Source organism: Momordica charantia (genome assembly GCF_013281855.1).
Source record: "Momordica charantia cultivar OHB3-1 chromosome 4 unlocalized genomic scaffold, Mcharantia_2.0 BLBB01000004.1, whole genome shotgun sequence".
In the NCBI taxonomy this organism is placed as follows: Eukaryota; Viridiplantae; Streptophyta; class Magnoliopsida; order Cucurbitales; family Cucurbitaceae; genus Momordica; species Momordica charantia.
In genome coordinates, this window is record NW_028275162.1 from 1,682,306 (window position 1) to 1,703,555 (window position 21,250).

The following is a 21,250-nucleotide window of genomic DNA, read 5'->3' on the forward strand; positions in this document are numbered from 1 at the left end:
CCCAAAAAAAAATAGAGTTTATTCGGTTTTATTTTATTTTTTGGTTAGAAAATAAAAAATATGAAGTGTGATTGGGAGAATAAGTGGAGGACAAATAATTTGTCTTTTAGTTCCAAATTAGATATCAAATTCCCACAATAGTTTGATAATCTTTGGATCTAAATATCTATGAAGATATTTTTTTTTTTCATTTATGAATTGTAACATGTTGGGTTCCCATCTTCATGTTGGTGTCTCGTTTATTTATTTATTTTCACTTTTTGGTATCTATAGAATATTTTGTTTTACTCAATTTTATTTTTTTCATTAATAAATTTTAAAATTGAATATAAAATAAAAAGGGGCAAATAACAAAAATTAAAAATTAAAAATATAGAATTAGTTGTGAAATCTTAGATTTTGGATTTCAAAATTTAAAATACGTCGAGAAACAATTTTCAAAAAGCGAAATTGAGTTAAGGTGAGATCTAAATTTGAATCAAATATAACGATACCGAATTTAAATTAATCTTTTTTTTCTAAAATTAAATTAAATTAGATTAGCCAAATAAAGAAAGAAAAAGAAAAGAAAAAATCCATCACTTTTAGAAATAAAATAAATAGAAAAAGAGAGCCATAACGACTATACTTTTATATAAAAAGAAAAAAAAAATGAAAGCATCCTAAGATTTTTAGAAAAATGTCAAAACATATCATCGGCTTATAGATTTTAATTAATTTTCAAGATTCAAAGAAATTTAAACAAAAACCATGTGGTTCAATTACATTGAATATTCCAAAGAACTCAAGAAAATGCCCTGAAAAAATTAGAAAAAAAAAAAAAAGAAAGACACACACAATTTAAGATACAGGCCTGTCGTATGGGAAAAAAGGCACTTAAATTGAACTTAAAAAGAGAGATTGCATGTATTTTTCTAACCAAAATAGTAACTGATATTTTAACACAGAAAATCATAATTGAACTTAAAAAGTCATTGAAAATCATAGGTAAGAGATTAAGAATGATGTCTCAGCTGATTAAGTATAAATGGGGCGGGGCACTTCAAATTTAATGAATTACTGCTTTGATAATTCAAAATGCATCTTACCGAGTTTCAAGCACTACTGTACATCAAATTCCAAGCACTATCATACATTAATTTCATAATGTCATTGCCACATTGATATTAATCACAATCTTCAAATTCTTCGCTGGGGTTGCACAAAAAATAATAATGAACTTGATAAAACCGTAGCAAACCTTCATATGTTTGAACTCACCAGTTTATTCAACGGGTTCGAGTTGCATCTCTGTGCAAATTTCCAGCCATGACCACAAATATATCCCGCAGCTGTTGCAGCAGATATTAACTCTTTTGATGAACAGCGACTTGGTGGATGTCCATCTCCTTCAACATCACAGCACGTCCACATGAATCACATGTTGCTGTTCTAGACCCACAAATGCTTTCATGCTCAGATAGTCCTCTCATTCGATCTCGGATGTCAATGGCAGAATTTCCAGCTTGAACCATGTCCCCACAGAACTGACATGTTATCAGGCGCAGCGGGCAAACCGACGCTTGATGACGAACCTGTAAAAAATACATGAAACATCTCAGTTTACCATCACGGAGATCTTTGCTTACTCATTTGGACCGTAATAAGATCCACATATTAATGAATACTAAAGGGATTCATCAGTTTACCATCATGGAGATTTTTGCTTACCATCTCTTCTTTCTCTAGGACTACCCCGCAAGAACAATTGAGTGGTTCGTGGAACACCTTATCGTGTTTCTCCATCTCACTCTTCTGAAGAGATTGTCCGCATTTATCACAATGCACATGGTTCTTGGCCTCTTCAACTCTAAGGACCACGCCACAGCCAGCATGCTGGCAGACAATATTATGTCTACTGCAATAAGCTTCGTGCAAAGCTATAGTTCGAGTGGGTATGTAATGCTTGCAATTCCGACATTCGACAGTATCCTGATCTGAAAATTTCGATGAAGAGACTTCGTGTTTACCCACCTTATGGTTTGAGACATCCTCAATACTCACTGAGATTTGGTACTTGGAAGTTCCCTTAAATCCATAAACTCCAATGCTATAAGTACCAGCCCCAAAGTTCTTATCTTTAGAGCTAAGGATTAGAACCTTTGAACCAATATCATGGGAAGACCAAGAATGCTGGTGTTGAGTAGGAAATATGAGAGGATGCTTCGAAATGTAAATGTTTGTATCTCCGTCATTAGTCTCCACTTCAAGCTTTACTTCAACTCTAGCATTTCCGGAAGAAATTATATCCCATATATCGTTGTCTATGGAGAACTTGTAATATGAATAACACCCTTCCTCAACCATCCCAGACTCTTGCTTTTTAAAAGTTAGCAGTTTGAGAATATGCTGATCCGTGGTTCCAGATGGTGAATCAGGACCAACTATATCAACCTCAATATCCGTTTCTAGAACAGATATACTAGAAGATGGTTTCAACTCAAGAACATTTAACTTATATGTAAGCTCACTGTAGACGACAGTCAGTATGTCACCTTGAGAAAGAGTGGCATGCTGACGAAGGCTTGTCTCAAGGATAGCTTTATGATTAGGCAAGTCCAAAAAGCCTATGCCTTCTGGTTGAAGCTTTGCATAGGTTCCTTTGGGTAGCCACACATAACGTACTTCAATTAGTGGCTTCTTTGAAGAGTCGTCCAGAAATAAATTTCGCCAAACATGAGGAGGTAGCTCAACAAAACCTTCAGCTGCAGTGAACTCCAAAACACCTGAATGGGTGATTCTGTGAGTCTTTTCCTCCATAATGGTTGTGTTGGAAGTACCTTCTTGATGAACTACTGACAGTTGGAAGTACACAGGTCCCTTATCAAAAGCACTTTGATCGGACAATTCTGTGAAACCAGAAGGCGGCAGCTTGATCTTGTCCCCATTACCCTGATAAGGTATGGCTTCTAAGAGACGGTAAAAAGTGATTCCTCTTCCAGCAAGCAAAGTTTCTTCCATCAGTTGCTCAGCCTGGAATGTTTAAAGCCTTCGTCAAAAAGAGAGGGAAAAATGCATGGTAAAAAGTGGATGATCGGCACAATGCCACTTGCGAAGGGAAAATTGCAAATTCCAAAATTCATAATTTTCAACATGTACACCAATTAACGATGCCAGGTAGCGAGGATATGGAAAAATGTACAAGTCCAACCAAAAAGAACGTATAGTGAACATAACTACAGCTCTATACCAGTTCATCACCTAGGTGGATGCTACGGAATTTTCAATTTTCACTAAGTTTCAGAAAACATTCAATATGTATCTTTTCATCAAGATATTTAAACGTCCAAAAGGGACATCTTTTCTGCACTCTGTCAATAAAATTTTGAATTTCCATGAAGACAAGCCAAACTAAAATATTTACTTTTGTGGGACTCTTTGACTTCTGCACAACTTACAACAATAAATAGTTCTTAAAAATAATCTTTAAAAATTGTTCTACAGAACAATCTGCCAAACATCCTATCTTCCAATTTTTACTTTTCCTATGAAAATCGATTCTGAGATCATTAGGTAAAATTAGTTCTTGAGCTAGAAATATTTGTTTAAATACAGCCCATCTCAACTTATGAAGACATAAAAGTTCTAAATACAGCCTCCAAAAACAGGCTCCAAAGTCCTGTTTGAATAAATAATCCTTTCCTTCCCATAGAGTCATAGAAAGCTCTCTCTCGTATGACAAAGCTTCGGGAGTCAGCTTGCCCACTTTCCTAGCAGATTAGTGTCAACATCACACCTTAATTTTAAAAACCCATTCACAAAATTAACCAGGATGCCTTATGCCAAGCAAGTTAAGCACAAAAGATGCAACAAAAGCACAACATTTAAGGAGATCATTTTCCCAGTGCCCAATCATAGAAAGTTTTCTAAGTTATGTGCGTTAAGGAAGGCGTGTTTCTAAATGTTTCAATTTCCTCGAAACGGCAACCCGGAAAAATCCAGGAACCAGAAATTTCAGAATACCATGAAATACTTTCAGCCACTGCGTCCATCGGGTGATTGCAAGTGTATTTCAAAAGACCCAAAGAATGCCTAACTATCTAAGGATATACTATAGAGTATGCTTAAAAGTTAAGACCGTATTAAAGAAGTTGCACAAAGTTTCGCAGTCTCGATTCAGAAATGAAATAACTTCCTCAGCAAGCCAAGAAACAAAAAGAAAGAACACAAAGATCAATTGGGATGCGATCACCATTCATAAACTTAAACATTTAATTAAGATAGCCATATCTAAGGTGAATTCCACCATTAGCTCAATCTGAAAAAGAAATCAGTAGTAGGCGCACCTTAATTCGGGCCTCGGCAGCATCAAGTCGTCTAGAAAGTTGAGCCGCTTCAATGGATTCTCGTTGCTTCCGCGCCTCTTCTTTAGCTTTGCGCTCTCTCTCGACTCTCCGCCGAGCCATCTCCTTCCTCTCCTTCTGCTCCTTTTCGAGCTTCTCTCTCGCCCTTCTAAGCTCGAAATCCATCTCTTCCAAAATCTGTGCCCTCTCCTCTTTTTACCTGAATCTCTCCCGGTGTAAGATTTGTCTCCGATCAGAAATTGCGAAACAAATTGAAGAATGCGGAGTTGGCTGTACTGTATTTATGAATTTGCTGGTGAGGAAACGGAGACGAAAGCTTCCGCCTTCCGGCAGAATTACCAAATCGGATTTTGACGGTCAAAGATGGACGGTAGATGGGCACCAATTGGGTTTGGTTCTGTAACCTTCTGGGCCTTTCCTTTCCACTCGATGGCCCGGCCCATTTCCCACACCAAGGCCCAAATCCAAAACGCAGCGTATCCACTCTCAAAAGTAGGAAATTTTGTCGCTACTCTTATTCAGTGATTATTACGTCAGCATCATTTTCAAAATATAATATGTGATCTATCAGTATTAGAAATAATTTATAAGGATAAAACTATAGGGTGAAATATGAACACCAATCATTTTAAAATAATATGTATCAGTATTAGAAATAATTTATAAAGATAAAATTATAGAGTGAAATATGGACACAGAGAGTAAGTACTCTCGTCAAAACTAATTAATGTGGTTTAAATATATTTTGAGAATAAATGTTCGATGGCACACTGTTGAAAATGAAATCTAATTGAAATTTGTTTTGTACCTTATTGTTGACCGAACTAGATGCATGTCCGGCCCAAATTCTCTATGACGTACTTCTCCTAAATTAAATGCATACCTGAAGATCGAAAAACTTCTCCTAAAGATGAAAAAAAAAAAGAAGCCAAACTTTGCGAGATTATATTATGAGAAAGGGGCTTTGGATTTGTCTCTGCATCTGAAATATTTGTAAGAGGATATGGAACTGTTGATAGGTACTCTAACAGGTATCATGTGATCGGTTCAATAGGTCTTTTTTTTCCGCACAATTAATTCAAATTCTTTTATAAGGGAATGTTTTGGAATTCCATTCTTGTAGCAACCACCGCTTCAAATCCTTCATTTCCTGCCATTGAAGGAACTTGTACCATTGTCGTTGATGCTACTTCAATGGATTATCTTGGTCCCATCACATGAGTTTAATTTGAAAGTAGTTTGATTATAAAAATTCTAGGACGGGAATTGCAAACGCATCTGACACTCCTCAACCTTTTCTATCGAGATTTATAATTAGGACAATTTGAAAATAAATTTAAGATATTTTCAACACTTGTCAAATGTAAAATCTGGATACTTCATTAACATGAAAGGTTGGAAGGAACGGGGGAGACTTAGTTGATCACAATTCAAAAGGTATTAAGATGTTGTAATTTTCTTCTCTAATATTTGCTCCAAACTTTTTAGAATCAAATGATCATACATATAAGAAGTTCATGCCTCTTAAAACAAAATTCTTGTCTCTACCCTTAGATGCACTGTGATGAAAAAATACATCCCATTTCCCAACGAAGAGTAGGTTCTTTTCTTCACCAAAGAGTCATTTCTTGTTAAATTAAAAATTACTATATTATAAATCACAACATAAAATAGTGTAAATGACATAAAATAATCAAATATAGTAACTGTATAATAGTATTTATTTTAACTCAAACAAAACTAGACTACCAAATATAGTTTAAAAGTGACCAAAAAAAAACTCCATTATTTTTCATTAAATATAGTGTTCTAAAATTCTTGTTTCCAGAGAATGTATAGACTCTTTTTACATGGTATTTAGAAATGGCTGTGCTATGACAAAGCTATAAACAGGGAAAAAGAGAAACTTGGAAAAATCTCGCCAATCAAACAAGTAAAAAAGAAAGAACTTATTAGAACCTAATTATAAATAAATAAAATAAACATTTAAAGATATGGATTACATAGGTTGACAAGGTTGATTAATTTGTACAAGAAGTGTGTCCAAGTTGTTCAAAGCATCTTTGGCAGCTCGATTTTGGGCAATAAGCTTTTTCCTGTAACTCCCTTTTCCCACGAGCTGTTTGTCTATGAAAACTTGAACCTCCTTTGTTTTCTCCCATGAGTCCACAAATTCAAGCTTCAGATTTCTTTTTTGGCAAATTTCTGTTAACTCCGTCATTGGATGTCTTTTTATAGTCTTCAAAGTTATCAATGGCTCCATTAGACCTCTAAATATCTACATTACAGTTTAAATCATTCGTTACCAAAACTGATAATGATGATTCAATAAGAATATAATACAAGTTTTGTTCTCATTGATATATTTACCGTCCAAACTGTGTCCATAGAGTTACTGTCGGTGAAAACAGCTCCAATAGTTGATTCCACAATGTCCGCTAGAATTTTTGGAGCTTTGATTAGTCCATTGGAATGTAGTGGATACTCCTTCATCCCTTCTGCAAACTCTTCTATCTATCAATTTTTTCAAAGTCCAACGAGTAATCAATGTTAAATGCCGCGAGGAAATAACATTATAGGAGTTTAAACATATGACTTATTGTTTTGATACGTTAAATTATTACTGATCAACTCAACGATATAAGCTAAGCTGATGAATTAAAGATACCTAATATCTCTGCCATAGTGTTTTATTTCTCTTGTTTTGTCAAACATTAATTGTGATGATACAGACCAATCTGTACCAAATTATTCATCAAACTTCTACTCAATAACTAGATAGTGATAGATAATGAGCAACGAGACAAATGAAGAAATAAAAATACACAACTTAGAAATATATATGTATATATTATTTTAATAAATATAAAATATATACTCAAAACAATCACACGTCATTGATGTTGTCATTAGCCTTTTATGTTATTTAAAAAAATTATTTTCTTTTTATAGTAAGGAGAACGTTGACTTACAAACTTGACAATTGAAATTGCAATCTGATCCACAAAAATAAACTTTAATTCCTTTATCATATCATTCAAAAGAATCAAAGTGGAAGTCCAAACCTTTTAAGGATTTCAACCAAAAAATAAATAAAAAAAGGTTAAAGTGGATTAACCATATTCAATTTTCACTAGGCTTCGATATTTCATCCTGCCTATTTAATTTACTTTCGTGCGTAAAGTGTTAAACAAATATTAACTAACTTTAAAGGACATAATTATTTGAATATATGGTTTTACCACTACTTTAATAAGGTCTTGATTTTTTTTTTAAATTTAATGTTTTAAAAACATAAAATATTGTGAAAACAGTGACAACTGACACGCCTATTTTCACAAGTAACTCTTAAATATTGTTAGCAATCAATTTACTATTATACTAAAAAAAAAACAAGAGAAACAATCAATTTACTATTTACAATAACTAAAAATAATTATATTACATTTATTTTCCTTTAGAAACGTATTCTTTCTATTAAACACCTTATTTATTTTCTTAGAAAATAAATAAACTTAAAGTTTTCCATTTACAACCAATTATGTTTTCCAAAAAGGGAAAAAAAATCTTCTTTTTCCTACTAAAATCTTTGTTTTCAATAACCAATTTTGGACCAAAAAATATCAAAGAATCTTTGTTTAAAACATATTGTAGCATAAATCATATTTATTCAGTTTTAGAGATATGTGAATTTATTAAAAAAAATTGTCAAACAAAATTTTCAAATAATTATCTTAGGAAAATGAGGTATTCCTACCAAATTTCATTTTTAAAAAACTTGAAAAGTATAAATAAAATAGGCTAAATTACAAAAAAAAAACTAATTACTTTTACCATTTGTTTGAAAAATACCCCAATCCTAAAATTCTAATATTAGATAAAAGTTTCAAAAATAACTTTTTCAATAGTTGTCATGGAAAAATCTGAAGCGATAGTAATGAGATTGTGTACCTAATGTTGACTTATCCCGTTTCATATTTTGACACGCCTAATTTTTCATTAATATCAAAATATGAACATGTATTTATTCAAAAGATATTTTTGAAATATTTATAAAATGTAAAGAACATTGGGATTAACTAAACTCACTTTTATGATTTAAAAAAAAATGGAACTTTTATAAATATATATTTATTATGCCATTTAGTATAATTTTCCTACCATATTTATATAAAACGTCCAGGAAAAAACTAAGCTAAAATTTAAAAATCTGAAAGCTAAAAAAAAAATGATTATCAATCAAATTGGGGTTAAATAAACAGATGAATAAAACCTAGAATTTGCGCAGAGTCCCGAGGAGGAGGAGTTAAATTCGAAGTTAATGAGAGTGGATCATAATTCATAAACAAGAATGAAATCACTTACTTTCTTGTCGAGATCGGATTTGTTGTGGCGAAGATACCGATGGAATCCGTGCGTTATCGCAACTCGAGCGAGTTTTTCCGTGTCAACATTCGCAGCTCTGAGTCGAGTCAGCGACCCGGGCGATAAACTCGGATTCGAGAAGTACTGCTCTCTCGTGATCAAGAAATTCAACACCGAGTCGCCGACGTACTCCAATCGCTCGAAGGAGAAGCAATTTTCCGGCGAATACGAGGAATCCGTGAAAGCCTCTTCGAGCAACCGCTTATCCCGGAACTCGTAGCCGAGAATCGCCTCCACTTCCTCCAGACTCGGCGGCGACTCACTACTCTCCGGCGGATTCCGCCGCACGTCGTCATTGACCACTGCGCCTTGTGCCTGCAGGCGGAGTTGTTCAAAGAGCTCGACTCCGTGTTCTTCCATGGCGGAAAAGAAATTTGGTGAAGCCAGAAGAGAAGAGAAAATTTTAATTCAATTCTTTCGTTGGCCTTAAAAAGTCGTGGGAAGGGACGGTTGGGAAGATTTATTATTATTATTTTTCTTTTCTTCCTTGGTGATCACGCTGTTATGACTTCATATAAAAATTTTCCAAATTTGCTCTTTAAAATATAGAATACGATATTTACTTGCAACTATTACTGTAATTTATAAATCGAGATTTACCTTTATCAAAAAGGAATTTTTTTTTTTGTATAGATTTATCTTGAACATTTTACGTCATCAAATCATTATTTTAATCGAGTTACAATTATAAACTTGATATTTTAACTTTCCAGAAATAAAAACTTCAAAATTTCGACCGACTTTCATAATATCATTATCATTTTAAATATTTAAATGTCAAACTATATACCATTAATTGTAATCAAATAGAAAATTCTATAATTTTAAAAGCATTAAAGTTAAAATTGTAATTGAAATAATTGCTATGGTTTGATCCAATTACATTAAAGTATGTGAATGCATTGAAATAATTTTCGTGATATTGGTCTATCTTTTCTTTTTTTAAATGATATTGATATTTATTAGTAAAAGTTAAAAAATAGATAGGACTTTTCTTTTCTTTTCTTCTTCTTCTTTTTTCTTTTTTTTTTTTTGACATTAAAAAGAGGAAAACTCTTATTGATAAGACTTTGTCAATGGTGAGAGATTAATATTGATGTAAAGTTGAGATTCATGTGAGAATAAATACATTGTTGAGAAATGTCATCATATATCTATTATTTATCTATTTTTATTTAATCTTTCAAAATACTTACATATTTGAGATTTTTTTTAACTCGAAATCGTCGACGTTACGAGAATCGTCCACGAATGGAGAAATGGGAGGGTCGGAAAACCCCGACTACACGCCCCGAGGACTTGAAGTAAGGAGGGATATCTCTATTCGACTACAAGCACACTACATCATCACCTGCCAAGGGTCAATGGTTGTATTTGAGAATGTTATATTCTCAAAAGAAAACATACATTCAAAACAATTTTACTTTAATATATTTCTATGTTTGCATCAACTTTGCCGCTATAATTTTGAAAGTTAAAATGTCAGTTTCTATTTTAAATGTAAGTTGAATTTTTTATTTTAATCTAAAATTTCATTTAGTACAATTTATTTTTATTTGAGTAAAATTAGTATAACTTATTTTACATAAACATCAAAACCATGTCCATTGATGCTTTTTTAGATGGTCTAATTTATTTATTTCCTTTTCTATTTTATAAATTTAACAAAACCTAACTAAAAGTGTACTCTTTTCAATTTTTCTATCAAAATCAATGTCGAATCGACTCTCAATTAAAGTATTTAAGAAACTAAATAAATAATTTTACATGAACTTTCTTTGTAATTCTCAACTACGAACATTTACAAATACTTAAAAGAAGGGAGAAATTTTTGGTATTATACACATCAAATAAGAGAGCTGTCCCTTTTATCGAACGGGAGAGCGATCGTGGTGCTTGATTCTACCTTCCTGACATCAAGTTTACGAGAGCTTGGTTTTCATAGAACGAGCCGACGTCCCAATCCTCTGTTGCAGAAGAAAGTGTCATGAGAGCAACCACAATGGATCTCATGCTTGGGCGTAGCTGTGGATTCTCATGTGTACATGCCTTGGCTAGCTGAGCCATCTGCAACCAAAAACACCCCCACAAGCTCAAAATCACACACCAGCTCTCAATTTACCAGAACCAATGGAAAAAAGGAAAGTTACACTCACCTTGAAAACCGATTCGAGAGGGTAGTTGTCTTCGAGTCTCGGGTCGACTAGTTTGTGAAGGTTCTCTTTCGCATCAGGTTGATTCAGGACATCTTCAAACTGCAAAATGCAGGATTCTTATAAGTAATGCTCAGGGATGGTTTCTTAAAGTCATCCTTTTTTGGAGGTACAAAGAGGGTAAGTTTGATGTATAGACATTGTTAAGTTATTAGACCGAGAACCGGGGCAAAAGGAAAGAAACAAAATAAATTGAGAACAAAGTAATGGTGAGAGTACCAACCAAAGCGACGAGGCCTTTCGATTCATTAACTGAGCTGGCTCTGTTTGTCTTCACCACAGCTTCCTTGGCTGAAATAAGCTCATAAAGAACAACGCCGAAAGCATAAACATCGATCTTCGGAGAAACATCACCATATTGAGCATATCTGGAAGTAAAGAATAAATAAATCAAAGCATTCTAAGAAACAAAACTAGCCAGAATCTAAGTATATAGGAGTCGATTGAACCAGCTGATACTAAACATTAAGAAAATTTATTAAGCTTCAAAAACTGTTCTCCTTTCCTTCTGAACATAACTACCGAGTAATAAACACCTCAAAACACCTAGAATAAAACTCTAAACTCCAGCCAATAATCACTGAATAGAATACACTCAAACAAAAAACTGAGGCATAGAAAGGTCATCTTACTCAGGTGGCATATATCCAAATGTGCCCACGAGACGAGTAGGAAGCGACGAATTTCCAACTTCAGTCAACTTTGTTAATCCAAAGTCTGCTACCTTTCCATGAAAGTTCTTGTCAATCAATATGTTTGCGGATTTAATATCACGATGAATATAAACAGGAACTGTGTGCTCATGGATATACTCAAGGCCTCGGGCTGAATCGAGGGCTATTTGGACCCTACTAGGCCATGGCAATGGATTCCGATCTGAAAACATGACCAAATATATCAAATTCTCCGAAGGCAACACAAGAAAAGTGAAAGTATCCTCTCCATTTTCACATTATCTCACCTGTGCCACGTAAATGTTGGCTTAAGTTGCCATTTTCAATGAACTCGTAGACTAGGAATAGAGAATTTTCAACACAATATCCTATCAAGCGCACCTGCATTTGATCATAATCGGTCAATTTACAAAGCATGAGATTAAAAATGATCACGTGTAAACGAGTAAAACGGGAGAGAAGGGAGCAAGCATAAAAGGTGGATCGTTTTGTGGAAGTAGAAAGGGCATCGCTGTTTTATGAGTCTAAGTTTACCTTCTCAATAGTCTTTTTTTCCAGTATAAATGTCGTTGTAAAAAAACATCAGGTGTATGGTTTAGTATACACACATCTCGATTGATTCCACAGAATTTAACATCCTAGGTGATTCCAACTTGAACTCAACTTCAAAATCTTTTGTCTACACTAAACAGTTGCTTCTTTGACTACCTCTAGTACAACGCAATTTGGACTACAAGTTTTTGTTTGATGCTAATCGTGCCCTATCTAGAACAACCTTCAATGGGTGAATTCATTATATAACCAACACTGGCCAAAAAATCCTCTGCGTCTACAAGGTTCGAGTATACGAGATGCATTTCAAAAAATTTTGTTTCGTATTTATTATGACAGAATTTAAGTCTAAAAGTAAAGAAGTATTTACTTGTTATCGTTAAATGTTAAGGTCTTATCATTATCGTACCAGGTTCAAGTGGTGAACGCGTGTTAGAACCTTAATTTCTGCAAGGAACTCCCTTGAAGCTTGCATGTCCATCTTCTTTATTGCTGCTTTCTGAGCAAAAATTGATACAGGGGTGGAAGTCAGGTGGGTTAGGAAAGAACTATTTGAAAGAGAGGTAATAAGATGTCCAATAAATGATTGCACTTAGAGGTAAGATGTCCAATAAATGATTGTCCTTATATATTTATCTATGAATAAAACCAGCACATGCATCAAACAGTGCGAAATAGACGTATTAGTTATAGTTATATAACTCAAAGATAGAGCATTGAAGAAGTCAAAGACTACGGGAAGGCTTCCATCTTCCAGCTTTACTTATCGGATTAATCTATCTTTAAGCTACAGAACCAACTATAAAACTACTGGCACCTCCATAGCAAGATTTGAAGGGAAACTTAAATTCATGAGCCACAACTTATTTAGGATGTATTGGGATCAAGTAACGAACCTCTCCTCTAAGCTCGGCAAAGTAAACCGATCCGAAACCACCTTCACCGATTTTGTTTGCCAAGCTAAAGTTGTCGGTGGCCTTGGCAAGTTCATCATATGAGAAATCCACTGATTTATCAACAGTAATGCCCGTAACGGCAGCTAGACCACCGCCACCTTGAGCATGTGGTTCAGTAGATTTATACAAGGAACTTCCAGGGACAAGACCTAATAGAATGACGGTTTAATAGAACCATAGTTATAAATCATCAGTTGTATCCTTTTATGAATTTATACAAGGAGAAGGTCAAAATTCAGCACGCGGATGAAAACAACATTTGAGAGTTAAAATGGTACCACGCCCATCTTGAGAAGATAAATCTTGGGAGAATGCCAGCAATTTGGCACCTTTCGACTTCCTCCTTCGTATGAAAAAGTAAATACAGCCTGCTACAATTAGAACCCCGAGTACTGCTCCTATAATTATGCCTGCAATGGCTCCACCTGAAAGTCCTGGTCATATGCAAAAAGAGCACGATAAGCTTAAAGGAGTCTCAATTTCCAATTCTAATAACTCAAACATGCTTCTTTCCCTCAAGCTAAAGATAATCATCATAAGCCCAACTGAGAAAGCCACAGCACCTGCATCTGTGCTGCAGAGAAGAAAATATAAAAAAGAAGTTGTTGAGAGACCAGAAAAGTTTCGCATATCACGCTCGAATTAACTAAAAAGAAACACGAAAACAGTGAAACTACCTTATATTCAGAGGTGGGTAGTTGCTACTTTGATCTGCAAACAAAAAAATACTGTCATAACAAGTTATCAAACATGGTCTCTAACACTACATAGTTCAACATAGCAAAAGATCTTGCACCATTAAGATCAAATCAAATCACAACAAAAACTCACCTCTGCCTGGAATAAAGATCAAATTTCCTGTGGTGAAATTCACATTCTCATTGTACCGCTGCAGCAAAGTTGAGCTGACATTGGTAGCACTTTGAAGCTTACCCCAAGTATCATCGGAGCGAAGTGGGTAAGTGACGAACAACCCATATAGCGTGGAAACATCAGGATCCCCACAGTAGCATTTCACAGTGACGTTCAATCTCCCATTTATGGGAAGACTCGTGGCATCAAAACTATTGAATCTCTGCAACATCTCCACCGTTGTAATGCCCGAATAGAATTTGTCCGCAATTTCGGTGTAAGTATTTCCACTTTTAATCACGTACTGAAACGTATGACCCAAAAATGAATCGTTTATACAATCGCAGGAGAATGGAACGTTGACCCTGGTTCCGCTTGTAATAAAATCTCTGTTGGGTATTTGATCTCTGTTGTAGCTGACGATGATATCAGGGGAACGCAGCTCAAACATTTCGCCGATGAATGTCAAATTGCTATCCGGCCACACGAAATACGAACCTAAAGCTACATCGCAAGTTCTAGGGCATCTTGAATCAGCTCCGAGTAGCACGGAGATCAACACCAACAGCAAAAACCCAATTGGAGGGTTCATCTGGCCGCGAAGCAAACCCCTCAACTCAAATCGACCAAAAATTGAAGACCCAGATGGAAAAGATAGGATTCCGGAAGAGATTAAACCAGTTCTTGTTTCGGAGAGGGCGTCTCGTTGACTGAAAGAAAAGGGTCTTTGATTTTTCACTGGGTTGCGATTGTCCCAGCTCTGGAGCTGGTAAAAAACGACGGCTTGACATTTTTAATATCGAGCAGTTGAAAATGTTCTCGCGGGGAAGCTGGTTTTGGCAGGAATGGGTCGGGTAGACGCGGTCTCGTGGCCTCGGTCCGCCGACACGCTTGGAAATGCCAAAACTTGGTTCCTCTTCTTGTTAGTTTGAACTACTTTGATTGCTTCATAATCAACCTCTAAGTTCAAATCTTCCCCTCTAATTTATATATTTGTACTATTTTGTTACAATATTGGTTGGGAATTAATTTTAAGTTGAAAATTTTCACTCTAATATATTACTTTATGAGGACCAAACTCCCTATAAACATAGGGCTAACTGTCAAAGCGAAGCTGCCTATAGAGACAAATGAGATTCTTCATATTTATATCATAGTACGATATTTTTTCCTTCAAACCTTAACCTGCATTACTATATGCTTTTGATTTTATTAAAAAACGTTTCACACCAATGAAATATTGTCCTTACTTCAATGTTGTTTTTTTAGTACAATATGTGGCGTTGAGGATTGAACTCACAATATTTTGGTTAGAGATATATGTCAATTACCGTTGAGCTATACTCGTTTTAATGTGAGATTTTTTTGTTACATCTCCTAACAATCCCTCGTTCTCGTGAGATTACATTTGTATCCTTAATGTAATGTTTTTAAAATGGTTTTAAACTCTAATGATATATAATAAATTTGGTGTGTTTGTTTATAAATGAGATTAGTAGCAGGGAATCAAAGTGATGTGTTAAAAAGACAAAGTGTAGGTTGTTTATTATTTGGAATGGCTAGTTTTGTGGCTCAACTTATGTGGCCATGGAATAATATTTGGCCTTGTGATTATTCCCAACACCCATTTTCTAATCCTAAAACACCCCTTCATTTTGTCCAAATTTCGTGCCAATAGATGGGATGAAAAAGGATATAAGCGGAATATTCTGTCTCTCTGATCCTATCTATATTTTTTGAAAAACAAATATTTAGGATTTGTTTGGAAATGAGATTTAAGAACATATTTCTATATTTAGAAATAAAAATAGTCTATTTTAGGTGGAAACTTTATTTACGGGGTACGTTTTAGGAACAATTTTCTGAATAAAAAATGGCATAAATATTATTTTTCCACTTCTATAGGTTTTTTTAAATAAAGTTTTGATTAAATTTATGAATCGCTATAAGTTAGTCTGGTTTTTGTTTTTTCCTTTTATGTTGTACTAAAATGATTAATAAACGGATCAAATTAGGTCATATGATAACCAAGCTCAAATCAAACAAACCTATAACTCATTAAATCATAATTTAGCTTCAAGCACAAGTAAGCCTAAGAATCATGGATTAATAATTGACTTATGTCTAAATTTGAATCCACTAAAGATATTGGTTCTGTGACCCAACCCAAAGGTAGCTTAATTCTAAAAGTTGAGTTCTAAGTCATTCAAACTCAGACTCCTTTTAAGAATTGGGCCTATAACCGAAATAAAATTTGAATACAAGGGTTGAATCCAAAATCATTCAAGCTCCCATACTCTACAATGTTGCCTCTTATTTACAGGAAAGAGAATGTTTTCAGAAGGTCTAGAGGTAACATAATTCAAAAGACTTTCCAAACACAAGAGATAAAAAACTAAAGATGGTACTAAAAGTAAATAAAAATTTATATTAGTTCACGAATTAAATTTATCCAACAATATCGTGTGAACTAATTTTAAAATTTTCAATTATATTCTCACAGTATGGACTTTATTTTAAATAGGTCAATATTCTACTATACAATCAGTTTTAAAAATTTCAATTTAATTCTTAAACTTTTAAATTGTGGTATAAAATTACACGATAAATTTCATAACGAAAAGATCTCCTCATTACACATCATCACACGAGCAAGTATTTGAAATACTTGGTCACCCCTTTAATATCATAAAATACCACAACTTAATAAACATAAACAAACACTAATATATTCTTAATTAAAAAAAAGACTATTACAACATATTACAAATTTGTAATAGTTTACTTTATTATTATTATTACAAGAAATTCTCCTTTCTTTGATGAGACCCACTAAGTCTTTGCAACTTTTAATTAGGTCGGCAATGTTTTGAAAGAAAGTTTTTCTACTTTTGAATATTTCAACCGAAGAATGAAATTATTAATAAATATTAACACTTTATGACATTTGGAACATTCATATAATTTACAATAAAGTGTTCTTTTAAAAATTAAAAGTAACCATCTTTTGTAATCCAAAAGAGTTCATAATGGGTATTTTTCAATGCATTATTATGTCTATAAAAAAATATCAAGTTACAGTTTTTTAACCTATAAAATTTTGAAATTTTTAACGAATCGATCAATTTGTTGAGATTGGTGTAAGAAACCACTAAATCATGTTTTTTTTTTCTCTGTATTTTAATTTTAGTTTGAAAGCTTAATTTTCCAAAGCTATAAAATTTTAATTTAATATTGAGTAAAACTTAACAAAAATAAGTAGTAATAAGAATTAACGAGTAGAAAAAAAAATCCAACATATGTAATATTGGTTACATTTTAAAATATATGATTTATGTGCTTAACCTTCCTTTTTAGTATTTTCCAAGCAAAATAATGCTTTAAATTAAAATTTGATCAAAATTTATAATTGTTCTGACCAATAAGAATTGCTATACTCCCACACAATAAATGAAATAAAATGTCACGCTATAAAATTTATTGCATTTGAAATTAGATTTGCCACTACTTTGTCACGTTGAATTTCTATTTCTATTATTTGTTTTTGTTAATGTTTCTTTTTAGTTCAACAACACGTGGCCGGTAGAAGTAAGTATTAAAATATATGATGTTTTGGTCGAAGATATATGCATTAATTAGTTGAGTTAGTTATACCTTGATATATATATATATATATATATATTTTACTCTTTGTTAATTGAAGTGACACTAATAGAGCTTTATATTAATAAATTAATGTTATAATAGAAATTTCAAAAATGTTGGGATGGTGATTAAATTTTGTTTGGTAATTAATTTTTTTTTTAAATCTCATTGTTTATTATGGCCCCTAGATAAATTTATATTTTAGTCTTGAACTTAAAAAAGTAGCCTTATTAGTGTCACTTAACAACAAAAAAATAAATAAATGAAATTTCAATAAAGGAAATCAGATACACACAGGATATTTTAATTAACTTTTTTTTTCCTTTAGTTCTTGTCCAAATTTGATTTTCCTCTTATAACCTTCTAGTTCTTGAACTATAATTTCATTTTGGTCATTCAATTTTTGAAATGTCTATAAACCTTTAAACTATGAAAGTAATTTTATGTTACTTATTTGATAAATGAATACTGTTATTTCAAATATGTGTTATTAACGTGTTGATGTGGACATGCGTCGTATTGAAGCCACATAAGTTGACTAAACTAGGTATTTTGATGGGAAACTCATCTAAGTATATAGCTCAGTAGATAAAGCACCCATTAACTTCTTTTGAGATTGAAAATGTATCAAGATGAGACAAATATTAGGTGACAAAATAATAACATGAATGATCAAAATAGTTATCTCTTTAAATAAAAAAAAAGTTGATATTTTTTAACGTAATAGAACTAAAGTAGAATATTTTAAAGGTTAATAAATTAAAATAGTCATTTTTTAAATTTTTTGTTAAAATAGATATTTTGACCAACTCAAGCATAATTTAGCCGTTGAACTTAAGGCATCTCTATCTCTTCTATAGAGTTGTAGATTTGAATTTCTACTCTTATATTTGTAATATAATATTCTGAAAAGATGAATATTTTCTAAAGTTTAGAAACTAAAATATAATTCAAAACCTTACCTTTTACCTTTATCATAGATATATAAACAAGAATAATATAAGAGAATAAATCAAATCAGTAGAAAGATTAGGAACACGTTATTAAAAAGAACTAAAACATACTATTATTAACTTAAAATTTGAAGTCTTGTCAGAAAAAAAAAATGAAGTTCCAGCTTTCATAGCATTGGCATGTTGCAATGATATAAACTTTACCACTTGGTAAGGGCCTCAAATCAAGTAGAAATGTGTGGCCCTCCATCCTTGAGGTAGGCATGTCTGGACTCTGTTGAGAACGAGGAAGAATGGTCATCGTGTCCAAAAATAGAGCTCAACTCGACTCCGACGTGGGACAAAAGTCCCAACTGATAGAAAATCTATAGTAACAGAACATCAACTCTATCAGCAGAAGATCTTCTACTTGTTAGCAAAAGATATGTCGAATAACATATATGAATGTTGAAGTTGCTGAGTCAGACTTCTTAATGCTTTCCCTATAAAAGGCAGAGTCCCATTTTTTCCCAAACCTATGTTATCTCTTACACTCACACCAGCTCGGACTGAGTAACTAACTTAAGTCTTGGAGTGTAGGTTAGGCATCACAATGATACAAGGTTCTATATTTATAAGTATTCAACAAAATCCACGTCAGAATCTTTTTGTTGGATCTTCTGTATCAAGGTAGCCAGAATCGTGCATCAACACTACTTATTGCAAATTCATATCGTTTTGAAAGTTATTTTTCTAAATTTCTCTTTCTTTTTCCTCTTATTTTTTTAAAATATCTCCACACCTGTGAAAGTTAGGGGCTTTGAAAGTCTTTCAATAGGGTTGCATGTCCTCCTCCAAAGAGGTACAATAATTTAGGGTCACAATCAACTCTGCCCTAACTACTAATTGTACTTTTTTTGAAAAAGAAAATCCTCCATCAACACTCAACAAAATTCTTCATGGGAATGCAAATGTAATCCAAAAAGTTTGTTTGTTTGTTTTTTCCACATAAAACCACAAGTATAGTATTTCTTTTAATTTATTAAATTCTGATTATTATTATTAATAATTCATATAATTTTATTGTAAGGGATAATTATTTATTTATCTAATCAATCATTAACTATATAATCAGGTATTTTCTTTATATCTCATTTATGAAGTACTTCTTAATTATGATAGACATGCTGTCATTTCAAAAAATGCATACATAAAAATTAATTAGTCATTTAAATGTCCCATTAAATTGATTGCATTAATTAGAATCTTCCAACTCTAAAATTTACAAACTTTTCAACAAGACAGCTAAACCATCTCTCAAAGTTATGTTTATACCAACCATCTCTTTGTCCCCCTTTCCATCTCTTTTATGACACTACCTTTTTTATATATATAAAGTTTTTAATTTTTTTTCAACAACTTTATTTGTACCATCATCATGTGTATTCTCAAATAATCTTAGTTTTAAAAAGGTTACCTTTCATTTCAAAAAGAAAAAAAAGTTTGTCACTACTTGAGGAAGTTTGATCTCCTCATTTGTTCTATATATCTTTAATCATATAATTACTTTTATTTTCATTTTATTAGTGTTATCAATCTATTTTTATAAATGTGGTGATATTTTTAATTTTCCATTTGGTGACAAGAGAAACATTTTTTAAACATAAATTACAGAAAATGAAGGAATAGAGAGATTTTTTTTTAACTTGATGAAAAATATAGAACATACAAAAAAAAAAAAAAAGAATAATCATCCCAACCATAGGATTATTGAGTTGAGATCTCTTGACCAACTTCCACTTTACTCCACCAAAAGAATCAATATGGTCAAAAATCAAACTTTTCTTTCCTAACCTTTGCTTTTTCTTAACTTGTTCATTATTACATTTCCTTCTGTCAAACTTCCATTTCCCCACTTGTTAAGGTCCAACTCTTTATCTTCTCTTCCTTTTCCTTTTCTCAAATCTTAATTTCCATTCTTCTAATTCCATCCAAAGAATTTGAAATCTTAAATGGTTAAAATAAAAGTTCTAAAATGTCAAAATCAATACCTTCTTTGTTACAACGTGAAAATAATTCAGTTTGGGAAGATATTAATAACTTTTCTTATTACAAGTCAAAAGTTCAAATCTCTGCCCGATATTTATAATGTTATATTTCTACTCATATTTCAAATATGTGGTATACATGGAATCATTGAAAAGGAATTGTAAAGTGAATTTTGCATTCAAAAAGGTATATTTATGAAATAAAAGCACTCAGCTAGGAGCTAGCTTCCTTAACAATTCACACTGAGATATAATGAAAAGAAGGGGTAGAGAATAGATTGGGGTATGGCCTCCAAAATCAAAACTAATAATTACAAATATTCTATATAGAATTTATACCACCAAAAAAAAAAAAAAGTGAACTTTTTTCCACCCGTGCACCTCCACAGTTTTCTTTCTCCACTTAATAAATATAACCCAAACCAAAAAGGGAAAAAAAATACCCCATTTTTATTTCGCAATTATACATATTTTAATTCTTCAAAATGAACTCAAAAATATTGATTTTTGAAGCTTCAACTTTGGGGGTTTTTTAAAAAAAAAATAATAATTCAACAGATGAATCATTTAGGGTACGAAAGTACTCAACAAACCCACTAACCAGAATGGA

The 21,250-nt window shown here is 32.6% G+C and overlaps 3 protein-coding genes across 4 annotated transcripts; all 3 read right to left on the reverse strand.

The window, feature by feature from the left end:
* Positions 1–1,047: 1,047 nt before the first annotated feature.
* On the reverse strand, positions 1,048–4,691 carry LOC111007975 (Ubiquitin fusion degradation UFD1 family protein). The gene is made up of 3 exons (XM_022280535.2): positions 4,326–4,691; positions 1,711–3,012; positions 1,048–1,574 (listed from the first exon to the last, which is right to left on the reverse strand). The coding sequence occupies exons 1-3, from the start codon at positions 4,506–4,508 to the stop codon at positions 1,347–1,349; spliced, it is 1,713 nt and encodes a 570-aa protein (XP_022136227.1). The 5' UTR covers positions 4,509–4,691; the 3' UTR covers positions 1,048–1,346.
* Positions 4,692–6,275: 1,584 nt separating this feature from the next.
* On the reverse strand, positions 6,276–9,225 carry RTL1 (RNAse II-like 1). The gene is made up of 3 exons (XM_022280362.2): positions 8,709–9,225; positions 6,714–6,857; positions 6,276–6,621 (listed from the first exon to the last, which is right to left on the reverse strand). Exons 1-3 carry the CDS (start codon positions 9,126–9,128, stop codon positions 6,343–6,345), a joined length of 843 nt encoding a protein of 280 aa, XP_022136054.1. The 5' UTR covers positions 9,129–9,225; the 3' UTR covers positions 6,276–6,342.
* Positions 9,226–10,500: 1,275 nt separating this feature from the next.
* CERK1 (chitin elicitor receptor kinase 1) lies at positions 10,501–14,826 on the reverse strand. 2 transcript variants are annotated; one of them, XM_022280415.2, is made up of 11 exons: positions 13,995–14,825; positions 13,841–13,874; positions 13,727–13,737; positions 13,442–13,597; positions 13,104–13,312; positions 12,617–12,706; positions 11,943–12,036; positions 11,614–11,857; positions 11,205–11,349; positions 10,925–11,023; positions 10,501–10,835 (listed from the first exon to the last, which is right to left on the reverse strand). In XM_022280415.2, the coding sequence occupies exons 1-11, from the start codon at positions 14,605–14,607 to the stop codon at positions 10,671–10,673; spliced, it is 1,860 nt and encodes a 619-aa protein (XP_022136107.1). In that variant the 5' UTR covers positions 14,608–14,825; the 3' UTR covers positions 10,501–10,670. The 2 variants fall into 2 exon arrangements, with proteins under 2 accessions (XP_022136107.1, XP_087979292.1); XM_088123166.1 differs by lacking the exon at positions 12,617–12,706 and having other exon boundaries at positions 13,995–14,826.
* Between the last annotated feature and the right edge of the window lie 6,424 nt (positions 14,827–21,250).